Source organism: Molossus molossus, unplaced genomic scaffold (genome assembly GCF_014108415.1).
Source record: "Molossus molossus isolate mMolMol1 unplaced genomic scaffold, mMolMol1.p scaffold_m16_p_13, whole genome shotgun sequence".
Classification (NCBI taxonomy): domain Eukaryota; kingdom Metazoa; phylum Chordata; class Mammalia; order Chiroptera; family Molossidae; genus Molossus; species Molossus molossus.
In genome coordinates this window covers 46,433,809-46,448,225 of record NW_023425348.1, presented here as the reverse complement: position 1 = coordinate 46,448,225, position 14,417 = coordinate 46,433,809, and the positions used below count along the sequence as shown (strand labels likewise).

At 42.2% G+C, this 14,417-nt stretch overlaps 1 protein-coding gene across 1 annotated transcript; it reads left to right on the top strand.

Annotated features, from left to right (window-relative positions):
• Positions 1-8,375: 8,375 nt before the first annotated feature.
• Positions 8,376-11,829, top strand: LOC118627508 (T-cell ecto-ADP-ribosyltransferase 2-like). Its single transcript, XM_036257685.1, is given in 3 exon segments — positions 8,376-8,438; positions 8,795-9,527; positions 11,753-11,829. Coding segments are annotated over 3 exon segments (873 nt in total).
• The last annotated feature ends 2,588 nt before the right edge of the window (positions 11,830-14,417 follow it).

The following is a 14,417-nucleotide window of genomic DNA, read 5'->3' as shown; positions in this document are numbered from 1 at the left end:
TTTATCTGTGATTGTGTGCATTAAGCTAATGATAGACCTTTATTCCTAAGACACAGTATTGGGAGAAATAAGCCAAACACTACTAATAAGCCACTCTTTTTTTATAGGATAACTTTGATGGAGCAAGGCCAAAGATAAAGATTCTTCTTCATTAGATAAGAGTAGTGGGTGTGCAGGGTGGTGCAAAGGATCCCCCAAAATATCTGAGCCTGGTCACATGCAGGCCTAATGTAACTGATGTCACATCTATCCCATTTGAAGAAGTCACCCTTTGACTCAATCTTTACCTCTAGCTTTCTCTAGGAAAGGAAGTTGAGATCCATGCAACTGATTTAGGATTAGGAATAGCCATGAACCTGTATTGACCCTCCTGTAAAGTTGTCTGCATTTGACCATATTAAGGTAAAGTACAAATAAATAAGTCCAGTGCATGTTTCCAAAGCTCCAAAGTCAGGCCTTATCCTTAAATATAAACAGATAACAACAATAACCAGACATTTGAAGAAAGGCTTCAAGATAAAAGAGAATGAGCAAGACAAAATAATAACGTTATTTAAAAAAGGAACAATTGAGCCCGGCTGGTCAGTCTCAGTGGTTGAGCGTTGACCTATGCACCAAGAGGTCTCCGGTTCAATTCCTGGTCAGGACACATGCTTAGGTTGTGGGTCAGATCCCTAGTTGGGGGGCATGCAGAAGGCGGCCACTCAATGTTCTCTCTTGTCCATGTTTCTATCTTTCTCTCCCTCTCCCTTCCTCTCTCTCTAAAATTAATAAAGAAAAAAAAGATAAAACAAAAATAAAATAAAATAAGCCCTGGCCAGTTTGGCTCAGTGGTAGAGCATTGGCCCTCGGACCAATGAGTCCGGGTTCAGTTCTGGTCAAGGGCACATACCTTGCTTGCAGTTTGTCCCTGGCCCTGGTCGGTGTCGTGCAGGAGGCAACCAGTCGATGTGTCCCTCTCATGTTGATGTTTATCTCTCTCCCCCTTTCTCTCTCTCTCTCTCTCCCACTCTATATGAAGATAAATAGAAAAATATCCTTAGGTGAGGATAAAATAAAATAAAATAAAATAAAAATGAAAAAGGAACAATCAGCCCCGGCCAGGTGACTCAGCTGGTTGGAGCATTCTTCCCATATACCAAGGTCATGGGATCAATCCCCAGTTAGGACACATAAAAGAATCAGCCAGTGAATGCACGGATGAGTGGAGCATAAAGTCAATGTTTCTCTCTCTCTCTCTCCCCCCTTCCTCTCTCTCAAATCAATAAATAAAGTTTAAAAATAAATAAATTAATTAAGGAACAATCAGAAGTGAACAATGAACGCTTAGATATTAAAAATAGTTGCCAAAATTTTAATAAGTTCAATAAAAGATCAGAAGATAAATTCACGTGAATCTCCCAGGTGATAGAACACAGACAAGGAATCATAAAATGTTAGAAAATGATAACAAAAATAGAAGATTAATCTAGGAGATACAACCTCTAATTTAAAAAGATCTCCTTGCCCAGCCAGTGTGGCTCAGTGGATTGAGCATCATCCCTTGGACTGAGAGGACACAGTTTGATTCCTGGTTGGGGCACATGCCAGGGTTGTGGGCTCGATCCTAAGGGAGTGGGGATGGCGGGGGGGACATGCAGGAGGCAGCTGATCAATGTTTCTTTTTCATCGATGTTTCCATCTCTCTCTCCCTTCCTCTCTCTCTAAAAAATCAATAAAAACATTTTTTTAAAATGCCCTGATGGTTTGACTCAGCATTAAAGCATTGGCCCATAGACCAAAGAATCTCAGGTTCGATTCCAGTCAAGGGCACGTACCTTGGTTGTGGTTCAGTCCCTGACCCTGGTCAAGGTCATGCGGGAGGCAACCAATGGGAGTGTCTCTCTCACATCGATGTCTCTCTCTTTCTCTCCCCCTCCCACTCTATCTGAAGATAAAAATGGAAAAAAATATCATTGAATGAGGATTAAAAAAGAAACACACATTAGAAAAAAGATGTAAAAAAAAAATAAAGATCTTAAAAGAGACAAAAAATTTCTTAAAAGACAAGAAATTATTAAGGAATAAAGATGAGAGATTTTCCTAGTTGGTAAAGACCAAGTCTCCAGATTAAAAGGGTCCACCAATTTCCCAGTATAAAGAAGTAAGAGACCTACATCCAGTTCAGAAAACTAAGGATACAGAAGAAATTCTCAAAGCTTTGAGAGGGGAGGGAGAATACAGGAAACAGAAGCCTTCCAAAAAATGTAAATCAGACTGGCTTCAGATTCAGATTTTCCATGAACAGTACTGGAAATGAAAAGAAAACTATATAGTTCCTTCACAGTTCTGAGGAGAAAATAGTTTGAATCCATAATTTTACATCCAGCTGAACAAAATCAAGTGCGTGATAGAATAGAAACATTTTTAGACATACAAGAAATTGTATCTCATATCTCTCCTATTAGAAAATTACTTGAGAATATGCTTAAATAAAACAAGTGAATTGTCTAGCCTTGGTTCTCTAAAAGCAAAGCTTGGAACAAAGGTTTATATACAGGCCCTTCTGGAAGTTGGGACGATACACAGGCCCCTGAGATCCTTGATTCAGTTGTGGAGTTCTGCCTCCTTCTGAGTGACAGAGTGCAGGAGGGGAAATGGGAAAGCCAATAGAGAGATGCGTTATTGAGTTGTCCACCACAAGTGACTAGTTGCTCTATTCCATGTGGCCATCTTAGAAAATTTATGAAATGCAACCTAATTCTAGCCATCCTAAGAAGGAAAGGGAAAAACATTTGTCTACTGTGTCCTGTCCTCCATTGGTCAAAAATTCAGTTGGCCAGTGTGTCTCAGTGGCTGAGCATTGACCCATGCACCAAGAGGTCACCAGTTCGATTCCCAGTCAGGACACATAACCAGGTTGTGGGCCTGATCCCCAGTGGAGGGCATGCCAGAGGCAGCCAATCAATGTTCTCTCTCATTGATGTTTCTATCTCTCTCTCCCTCTCACTTCCTCTCTCTCTAAAAAAAAAAAACAAAAAAAAACAATGAAGGAAAAATAATTTTTAAAAAAGTTCTTCCCCAGTGCATTAACTTTCTTGCACTTCTGGTTAGTGCATGTGAGTGTGTGGACCCACTCAGCATAGTGTCAGTAAAGCCTTGGTACAGGAATCCAGAGCATGGGCTGGAGTTGAGGTACCATCAGATTTCACCTGCATGGAACTTCTCAGAGCCTGCTAGCCATGGCAACAGAGGTTACAGTAAGTAGTTTCAGTGAACACCACTTTTATAGCACTTGAGATCCTCTCATGCCCCCTGTGAAGACTGATCCACAGGTCACTACAGTTGCCATAGTGAAAGAGCTTCAATTCCCGCTGGTCTCAGAGCTGGAACTAATATTCATCACCTCAAAATGTATTTACATAGTCTTGTTTATTTGTTGTTAATCTTAACCTGAGGATATTTTTTCCATTGCTTTTTCAGAGAGAGTGAAAGGGAGGAGGGGAGGAGAGAGAGAAAGGGAAAAACATCAATGTGAGAGAGACACATTGATTGGTTGCCTCCTGCACATGCTCTGACCAGTGTCAAGGATTGAACCTGCAACCCAGGTACATGCCCTTGACCGGAAATCGAAGCCACGACCCTTCGGTATACAGGCCTATGGTCTAACCACTGAGCCACACCAGCCAGGGCTTACATAGTCTTTTATATTAAGTTATATATTTACCACTTCTAGTATTCTTCATTTCTTCCTTTAGATTTGAGTTACCATCTACTGTTAGGGTAAAGGTTTAGGGTTAGGGTTGAGATAGTAAGCAGTGTCAATGTTACCTGGAGGTGCTGCTGCTCGTGTTCTAAGATTGTTTGGGAAAAGCTCCTTTGCAGTAGGGAAAACAAAACCAATGTGCAAAATGAAGCAAAACCAAGCGACAGCAAGAAAGCACTGATGGTGATGCTTGTGTTCCTGGATCCAGACGTGCCTGAAGCCAAATGACCAATAATCAGAGAGGTACAAATTAAAATAACAGTGATACTTCATTTTAGCCCAGATTTTCTACATTTAAAAATATCAGCAATACTCAGTACTGGCAAAATGTAAGGGAGCACACACTAGAAGGGGACAGATTGTGACAACTTTTGTGGAAGGCAACTTAATAATACATACCAATATTTAAAATATAAAATAATATGCCCTATCATTTACACTTCTATAGATTTATTCCACTGAAAAAATTCTCATAAATGCAAATATTTTTCATTGAGATATTTTCTATAAGAGAAGAATCAGAAGCAACCTGTTTATCAGTATTGTAGAAGCAAAAGATTACATGTCTAACATTGCAAGGATTAAAACGTCTCTTTTGTCTTTTTCTTTTTCTATAAGTTTTAAGATTGCTAGGCCTGCCCTTTACTTTGGGAGCTAACTTGCAATTCTAATACTTAGTTCTTGAAAAGGCTGGCCTTACTAGTAATAATTACTAGCAAAACAAACCTCAGAAGAGTAAGAAGAAAATGTTCCTTCTTCCCTATTGCCGCAGAAAAGCAGACATTGTTCTGCATTATGAAGCCAGTTTATTTTTGTTTGTATTTTTGTTGTTGATGCTGTTGTTAATTCTCACTCAAGGATATTTTTCCATTTGTTTTTAGGTAGAATGGAAGGGAGGGAGGGTGAGAGAGAGGAAAACACTGATGTGAGAGAGTGACATAGATTGGTTGCCTCCCACACGACCCCAACTGGAGCCGGGGATTGAACCTGCAACCCAGGTACATGCCCTTGATCGGGCATTGAACCCAAGACCCTTTGGTCTGAGGGCCAATGCTTTAACTGCTGAGCCAAACTGGCCAGGGCATGAAGTCAGTTTTGATAAGGTTGGAAGCATTCATAAAACTATGTGTCTTACTCTCTTATTCTGTGAATAGACTTGTTTTTCTATATTTAACTGAAATCATTCTCTTCTGTATACTGTTTAACAAATGAGTTTTTTAAAGACTTAGATTTCAGAGAGTGACAATAATTCCTGTGAAACATAATTTTTTTATTGTAAAAGTCTTTGCTTATAAATTGCATGTCTTCACAAATGCTATTTAAAATAATTAGTATCTCATAAGACATGTGCACTGACCAGTCAGAACAGACCACTACTGTAAACAGCTGATAGTGCCATAGTGATACACAGAGGCTGAGGGCTAGCCTTATAATTGCTTATTATTGTTGTTGTTATTATTATTATTATTTTAATCCTTACCTGAGGATATATTTTTTTCTATTTATCTTCAGATAGAGTGGGAGGGAGGGAGAGAGAGAAACATCAACATGAGAGAGACACATTGACTGGTTGCCTCCCGCACGACCCGGACCAGGGCTGGGGATGAACTGAAACCGAGGTACGTGCCCTTGACCAGAATCTAACCTGCAACTCATTGGTCCTCGGCCAACTCTAACCCAGCAGTTCTCAACCTGTGGGTCGCAACCCTTTTGGGGGTCGAATGACCCTTTCACAGGGGTCACCTAAGACATAACAGTAGCAAAATTACAGTTACGAAGTAGCAACGAAAATAATTTTATGGTTGGGGGTCACCACAACATGAGGAACTGTATTAAAGGGTCACAGCATTAGGAAGGTTGAGAACCACTGCTCTAATCACTGAGCCAAACCGGCCGGGGCTGTAGTTGCTTATTAAATTTATGGCCCTCATGTTAAACTGGATATCATTATTGCTCTAGAAATATAAATATTTGTGAGGGTCTTTGTTATGTCATAGAAGGAGGATGGATTTTTTCCTCCTCCTCAACCATTCATAAAATACTAATATATACTTATAACTCTGATGCATTTCTGACTTAAATAAGTCTCTTTGCATCACTTGAATCAAAGCATTTTTGTTAAAAGTCTTTTAATTTTTTTTAATCCTTACCGGAGGATATTTTTGCATTTATCTCAGACAGAGTGGGAGGGAGGGAGAGACAGGAAGAGAGAGAGAAACATCCATGCGAGAGCTACACATTGACCAGTTGCCTTCTGTACAACCTGAAGAGGGTCAGGGACAAACTGCAACTGAGGTACGTGCCCTTGACTGGAATCGAACCCACAACTCTTTGGTCCACGGACCAATGCTCTAACTGCTGAGCCAAACTTAGAGCAGTTTTAAATTCACATCAAAATTAAGAGGAAGGTACAGAGTTTTCCATATAATCCCTGCTCCCACACCTGTACAGCCTTCCCATTTTAAAAAAAAATCCTCATCTGAGGATATTTTTTCATTGATTTTGAGATAAAATGGGAGGGAGGGAGAGAGGAAGAGAGAAAGAGAGAGAGAGAGAGAGAGAGAGAGAGACATCGATATGAGAGAGACACAATGATTGGTTGCTGCCTGCTTGACCCTGACCAGTGCTGGGGATCAAACCTGCAACCCAAGTACATGCCCTTGACTGGGAATCAAACCTGAGACCCTTTGGTCTATGGGCTGATGCTCCACCCACTGAGCCAAACCAGCCAGGGAGCCTTCCCCACTAGAGTGGCACATTTGTTACAATTGATGAACCTACATTGACACAACATTATCACCCAAAGTCCATAATTCACATTAAGCTTTGTTCTTGGTGGTGTACATTCTATGGATTTGAACAAATGTATAATGACATGTATCCATCATTATAGTATTATACAGAATAGTTTCACTTACCTAAAAATTCTGTGTTCTGCCTAGTCATCTCTCCTTCCACTATCCCTAATCCCTAGCAGCCACTGATCTTTTTACTGTCTTTATAGTTTTGCTTTTTCCAGAATATCATATAGCTGGAATCACACAGTATGGAGCCTTATTCCATAGGCTTCTTTCACTTCTTTCACTTAGATGCACTTAAGGTTCCTTCATGTCTTTTCATGGCTTGATAGCTCTTTTTTTTTTTTTTTTACTGCTGAATAATATTTCATTGTCTGGATGTATTTCTTCATTTGCTTACTGAAGTATATCTTGGTTGTTTCCAAGTGTTGGCAATAATAAATAATGCTTCCATAAACATCCATGTGCAGGTTTTTGTAGGGGATAGTTTATAAACTACCGCCCCTCCCTTTCAAAGCTAATCTGAAACTGAAAGTATATCTCTCCTCCAAATAAAAAGGCCAGAGCACTGCCTTCTCAGGTACTTCTGTCAGAGACGGACCCAGACCGAATCACCAAGGATCTGCAGGAGATCAGGTACTTGATAACTCAGTTCTGTTCTCCGAAGGGGAAGGGTCTCTGAATGTCAGGAAACCAAGAAGACCCCCTGAGGAGGGATGGGTGTTTGGATGGGACTGGGAGAAGATCTGAAGACCGAGGTGATTGCTATAGTGGTGGTTATGTCAAAGCCACCAAGTCCGTTCTGTGTAAGAAATATTTCAGGTAGGGAGGTGAGGTCACACCTGGGAAAAAGGAAAACATATTGAAGGACAGACATGCCATCTAGCCATCCCTCTTAAATTTAAAAACTTAATCTTGGACTCTTCAATTTCTATCCTGGGATCCTGAGGCAATACTGTTGGTCCCTGTGTCTCACCCGGTCCCTTGCGCTAAAGGGCTCTCTCCCTCCCTATGGTTAGTCATGCCTACATCTTCAGGCCAGAACAGGAATATACTTAATTTCCCCACTTCCCTCCACCAACTTCTACTTCTCTTTCTAACCAAGAAACCCCGAAAGCGTCCAGGCATGTTAGCTCTCCCTGATCGTAAAGTTGACAACGTTGAGAGATATTCAGAAGTATTAACTTATGTTTGAGCCCCAGGTGAACAAAACTTTGAGATAGGGAAAAAAGAACTTTGTGAAAAGATTCATAACATTTCTCTAAGAGAGAATAGACTGTCAGAGCCTGTGAAGAGTCTGCTGAAATGTGATCTGTTTTCTCACTGGCCACCTGAGTGACATGCGGCTCTGCCTCTGACCAAGATTAATTATTTCTTTTTCTTTTTCTTTATTAATTTTTAGAAAGAGAGGGAGCGAGAGATAGAAACATCGATGGGAGAGAACATTGGTCGGCCACCTTCTATATGCTCCCCACTGGGGATCGGGCCCACAACCTGGGCATGTGCCCTGACCAGAATCAAACCAGTGACCTCTTGGTGCATGGGTCGATGCTCAACCACTGAGCCACACCGGCCAGGCAAGATTAATTATTTCTTTACCAGCTCCCTACTGAAGGCCAGAGATCAGATTTACTCCTCCCTGCACGCAGGACCCAGACGGAAATCCTGGTTATCTGTGCAGAAGGCAGTGTGAATAAGAGCCTGGACTTCCTGGTCTGAAGTAAGGATTCTTGAACACAGAACTGACTCATCAGCACACTCGCAGTGAAACTAATGTTTACACCTCACTTTCATTATCTTATATTTATTTGCAGTTACTTTTGATCTTGGAGATGACCTCTCTTCTAGCCATAGTGGTTCACTTTTTGATCATAACTCAGTGGATAACACTACAGGTAACACATATCACCTCCTCCCACTCACGTCCTGCGGATCTTGCTTTCCCCTCACATCTTTGAAACTGTAGAGTTTCCACAATTGAGCCTGAGCCTAAAGCCAGTTAGAGAACATGAATCTGAAAATATTATTTTTTAATATCAAAAAACAAAACAGAGTAACAAAGCCTATTTTTTTTTTCCGTTTACACTACTCATAGTATAATAAGACTTATCTTTCTTCATGTGTGTACCATATATAAGTCCTATGACAGGAACATGTCAAATTTCATGCTGAGCAAGAAGTCCACACTGTGGGTTCTGGGCAGCATCCAGTATGTGTGAATGGGTCAAAGAACACTACCTCTTCTTTACAGGTGACTGGCTGGGTAGAGCTAGATAATTTATGTGAGCTAGGTGTGACTGACAACGCTTTTGATGATCAGTATGAGGGCTGTAATGAAGAAATGGAAGAACTAGCACCTCAGCTGTTAAAAGAACTGGAAGTGAATAGAAAATTGAGAGATGAATGGGGAGAGGCAAAGAAAAAATGGGAGGAAATAAAGAACAAAATAAACTCTTCAGAACAACTCAATGATTTCCAAGGAACAGCTCGAGTGGCCTATACCGGGAATATTGCAATAGAATTTGACAAAGCTGTAAGAGAATTCAGTAAAAATTCATCTAACTTTCAGTTCAAAGCCTTTCATTATTATTTGACAAGAGCTCTTCAGCTTCTCAAAAGTAAAGGGAAGTGTTGTACAGTTTATAGACGCTGTAAGGCAAAGCTTCCTTACAGTGCGAGAGGAAATGTACATTTTGGCCAATTTACCTCATCATCTTTGTCTGAAGATATAGCTAAAAGATATTCGAATGGTGGGGAGACAATGCTTATCATCCATACCTGCTTGGGTGTTGAAATTTAAGATTTCTCTTTCTATCCAGAAGAAAAGGTAGTGCTAATTCCAGGCTACGAGGTGTTTCAGCAAGTCATCTCAAATAACTATAGCATTTCACTTATCAGTCCCCCAAAATTTAAGAGTAACTTCAATTGCTCCTATAGTTCCACTAAAAATCCAAGAATACAAGACGGCAATGTCAACAGCTCAGGTGAGTCTGGGACTGTGTTCCAGGTCGTGGTGGTGAGGCCATCATGAAGTAGGAGAGGGAGCGCTCCGCTACCAGAAACCACAGAGCAGAGAACAATGAGGCCTTCAACCAATTGCTGAAGACATGGCTGATATCCTGGAATAGAGAGCAGTTCAAGCAGTTTCTAGTCCGGCCATCTTCTCAAATTTCCTGCTGTGCAAAAGGTCAGAAAGATGTGCCAGGCACCAGGGAACATGAGTTATAGAAACTACTGATATGTCAGGGGGTATGGGAAAGGTTTAAGGGACTTGGGAGACCTGCTCCCAGGCAGAACGGTGTGGCCACTGCAGGAATCCTGCCAGGAGATGAGGGTGCCCGAACTGAGCAGGTGGCTATGGTGATCAAGGGAGGTTGGGGAACTGGAGCTCTCTATGAGGTATTCTAGGAGAAAGAGAGTGAAAACTGAGTGGAAGGGGAGTATGATCAGAAAATAGGATGGTGGACCTTGAGATTTCCAGTGTGGGTAGTTTACAGGTTCTGAGTTGGTTGGAGGATATTTCCATAGAAGTGGTTGGCTAGATTGAAGAGAGGTGAATAATATTGGAGCTGAGGAGATCAAAGAACTGAAAGGTTTTGCACAAATGGGTCATATAGTAGACCACATGCACAGGGATGATACCTAGACTGATGAAGGTTAGGGATGGTAAAACCAGAGGACACAAACCTTGGTGAAGGCATATCAGTAATGGAGAAAGGCTATTACCTGTCCAGCCCTGGGATGGGTGAGAAAGTGCCACAGGGGCTGCCTCCACATTACCCAGCCTTTCCTGGCTCTCAGGTTTCTGTGCATTTACACCTATCCTTTCTGGCCTGAAATCTCTGACTTCATGTCATAGTTCTTCCAACCTAGACACTATCCATTTAGTAAAGTAATTATCTTTCAAGATCTAGCTCAGATATCACTTCTCATCATAAGCCTTCCTTGATCATTTCAGGCAAAATTAAGTAGTATACCCTGCTCCATGCCACAAGTTTGGGGTCAGATGACCTCACTGGTAATCCAGGCTCAACCACCATTAGTTCCATGAATGTGAGCAAGTTACCTGAGCAATCTGTCTCAATTGCCTCATCTGTGAAGTAAGGATACAAATAGTAATATCTCAGTAGTGTGTCTGTGACAAAGTTCTTAACTTACAGACTGTCACATAGACATTGCTTAACAAATACTGCCTTTTTTCCCCCATGGAGAACCTTGTATGTATCTCAGCCATACGCTCACCATCTCTATGATAATAAGTTGTGTACAGTCTGGTGATCTCGTTCATGCTGAACGACTTTGTCTTCCTGCTCCCTCTGTACCCAGGGCTGTGGTTAATGCCAGGCTTGAATGAGGATTCCAGTGTTTGTTGCTGAAGTAAGTTACATTTTGTTGATGTGCCAGGGTCTAGCCAGGAGTGATCTGAGCTGCAGGGGGACTGAGCTTCTATCAAGTTTCAACCAAATTAGTCTTGATGTTCCAAAAGGCTGCCGGAAACAAGAGAAATGTTTGGGGTAGAAATAAGACCACAGAGAGTGAGCACCGGGGGACTCTGAGCTTTTACATATTGAAACTTTGAATTTGGATCAAGCCTAATAAAAACAGGATAACTGGCCAACAGTCCAGCAGAGAAAGCTGCTGCTCATCATCTCAGCCCCGTGTCGACATTCATTCAGGCTCAGGCGGGCTGAGCTGAGAACCCCAGGAGAGGAAGCCAGCTCCCACCCAGAGACAGAACTCCAGTTAACACTGGCTGGTGGAGAGCCGAGTATTTATGTTGCTGCAAAAGGTGAATGTCCATGAGGTCCAGACCCAGAAACATATTCCTAGCTGAACAAAAACAAGCATGGAGGGGCTCCCAGGTGGGCAAAGCCTTTCTTACTGAGACACCTGTAGCTGGAAGCACAGGTGACAATGGGAGGGGCTGAGGAGCCTTTAAGTCCTGAGAACTCAGTTCACTCAAGGTAACCCTAAATTCAGAGCCTCCAAAGGGATGTGTTCTCACAGTCCACACCATCTCTCTGGTAATCCTGAGTACTTCGAGAATCCCTGAAAGGCAAAATGAGAATCTAATTGCTGGCCAAGTATAGGGAACCCCTAGAGCCCACCCTATTGATTTTTACTCTTGGGTGAAGCTTGAAAAGTTAGGGAGGCCCATGTCTTTGGAAACAGCACAGAGAAAACTTTTCTTCTCTTCCTCCCATTGCAGGACTGAGAGCAAGTTCTGCATTCATTCTGCTGCTACCTGGCCTCCTCGTCCTGCTGCTCCTCCCTGCTGAGCTGTAACCTCCCCTGCCTGGTGCCTGGTTCTCGTGGGGTACTGGGAAGAGAGGGATGCAGAATCATTTTGTGGCTTAAATTAGTGCTCATGTCCCCCACATACCGTTGTAATTAACCCAGCTGTTAATTAATTAACTGGAAAGGAGCAAAGGAAAGGCCAAATAGAAACATGCCCAGTCAAGTCTGAATGAAATAGGGAACGTATCTGCCTGTCAGTCACACCTAGGAACAGGTAATTGTCCAGAATAGGCATGGCCACTGCAGGCACGGGAAGATTTGATATCTAAACTCCTAAACAAAGGGGTTGTCTCTCTCTCTCTTGCTTGCCCATACTCCTGGCTCTCTTGTTGCAGGGGTACACTCCCCTGCATCTGCCCACATGGCTCATGACCATGTGGACTCCCACACACAATGGACTAATGGGATGGAACTAGCCTGATATGGTGCCAGACTTAACTCTACCATGGAATGGAAGCTTTGAACACTAGATTTGCTTCTAGCTCTGCTAAATCCCCAGCTGTACCTTTTCCAGGACTAGTTTAAGGGAAATGGGACTTTGCAAACCCAGGGATGTAATTTCACGCAAATAAAGCTTTCCACCACACCTCATCCTCCAGTGGGGGCCTCTGGAAATGCTTATTCCAGCAGCTCCCCAAGTACTCCACTCTCACTAGCAATGGAGAAGGGCAAGCCATTCAATTCTTGGATAACATCCAAGACATCTAAGGGATCTACTGGGTTTGACCACAAAAGTGTGCTTTCTGTCTTCAAATGTACTACCTGAGATAAGTCCCTAGTCTCTTGATACTTTGCTGTGATTAAATAGCAATACTTTTGCTATGGCTAGTGTGGTTCCGTTAGTTGGGCATTGTCCCATGCATCAATTCCCAATTGGGACACATGCCCAAGTTGCGGGCTTAATCCCCAGTGAGAGGCATGTAGGAGGCAGTCGACGGATGTTTCTCTCTCATCAAAGTTTTTCTCTCCCTCTCCCTTTCTCTCTCTAAAATCAACAAAACATATTTTTTTTAAAAAAGTAATAAAAAGCAATGTTTTTATGCACTGTCAGCAGTATATTATTTAAAATGCAATTTAATTGCAATAAATGTTATATTCTAAAGAAATAAGCCATTTATAATCACACTTTGTTTTTCTGTGACTAGATATGTCTACAAGTGTATTATTTGCCCAAGAAATTCTCCGAAGGTGTTAGATGTGATGCCGGATTTTCACATTAGAGAAGGTTCATGTCTTTTACTTCTTACCAATATCCTTGCAGCCCTGATTGATTGAGCCCGAAATACAAGAGCTGTGTTACATAAATCCTTCTCTTTACACCACCCCACCAGAAATCCAAGCAGTTGCCAAGCCCTGTCAATCCACTTTAATAACTCCCTATTGATCAAGAAGTATTTCTTAAATAACACCAAAAACCATAAACTATAAAGAAAACAACTTCGACATAGTAATAACAATGTAGCTCAAATGGTCAGGTGCTTACTGTGTACCAGAAATTCATTGTTCTAAACACTTTACATGTTTAGTTATTTAGCCCTCATAATAACCCTAAGAGGTAAGTTCTATTTTTTTTCCAGTTGTACAATTGAGGCACTGAGGTTATGTAATTCACTGTCAAAGAATAAAACAGAGGTAAGAAACAAGGGAAGAGAATAGACTACAGAAAGGGAGGGGGGGTGAAGTGTTAATGAGATAGGCCAGTAAGCCAAGACAAATGGAATAGGGAAACTGAGGCAGATAGCTGAGCAAACTGACAGAACAATTTACAGCAAATCAGAAGGTCACCTCCCTAGAACTAACATCTAGGCATCAGTTGTATTTCAGCTCCAGACTCAGAAAAGCAACAAAATCAGGTAGACAACACCAGGACCAGCAGCAATGACTAACACCCACCTGGACCCGACAGTGACCAATCAGTGAGGACCACAATCCTGAAGGAGCACGCCCAGAAAACATGAAGATTCTGTTGAAACCCTCCCCTGAGACCTCTCCTAAGTTTCCCACTTGCAAGAGAGAAATAAAAGCCTCAAGACAAGGGACCCAGTGCATGCTCTCCTTCTTAGGAGCATACCTGCACACCCACCTCTTCTTCCCCCCACAGGTATGTATCTCCTAGACTCTAAGGGACACCAAAAGGCTTGCAGCCAGGGCAGCAATGGGCAGTGGCAATTCATCCCAGGCAAACCCCCATGAACCTGTCCCCAAGATCCCTTTTTCTCTGACTTCTTAGTGGGCCAAAGCAGACCAGTCGAGGCTCATTTCCCTAGCCCTTTCTTGTTTCACTGTCCCCAGCTTTTTTGTTGTTGTTAATCCTCACTCAAGGGCATTTTTCCATTGACTTTTAGATAGAGGGAAGGGAGGGAGAAAGAGAGAGTAGCATTGATGTGAGAGAGATACATCAACTGGTTGCCTCCTGCATGACCTTGGGGCCAGGGATCAAACCTATAACCCAGGCATGTGCCCTTGCCTGGGAATCAAACTCATGACCCCTTGGTCTGGAGGCACCAATGTTCTAACTGCTGAGCCAAACTGGCTAGCACTGTCCCCAGCTTTAATAAATATCCTCTAAAATTTAC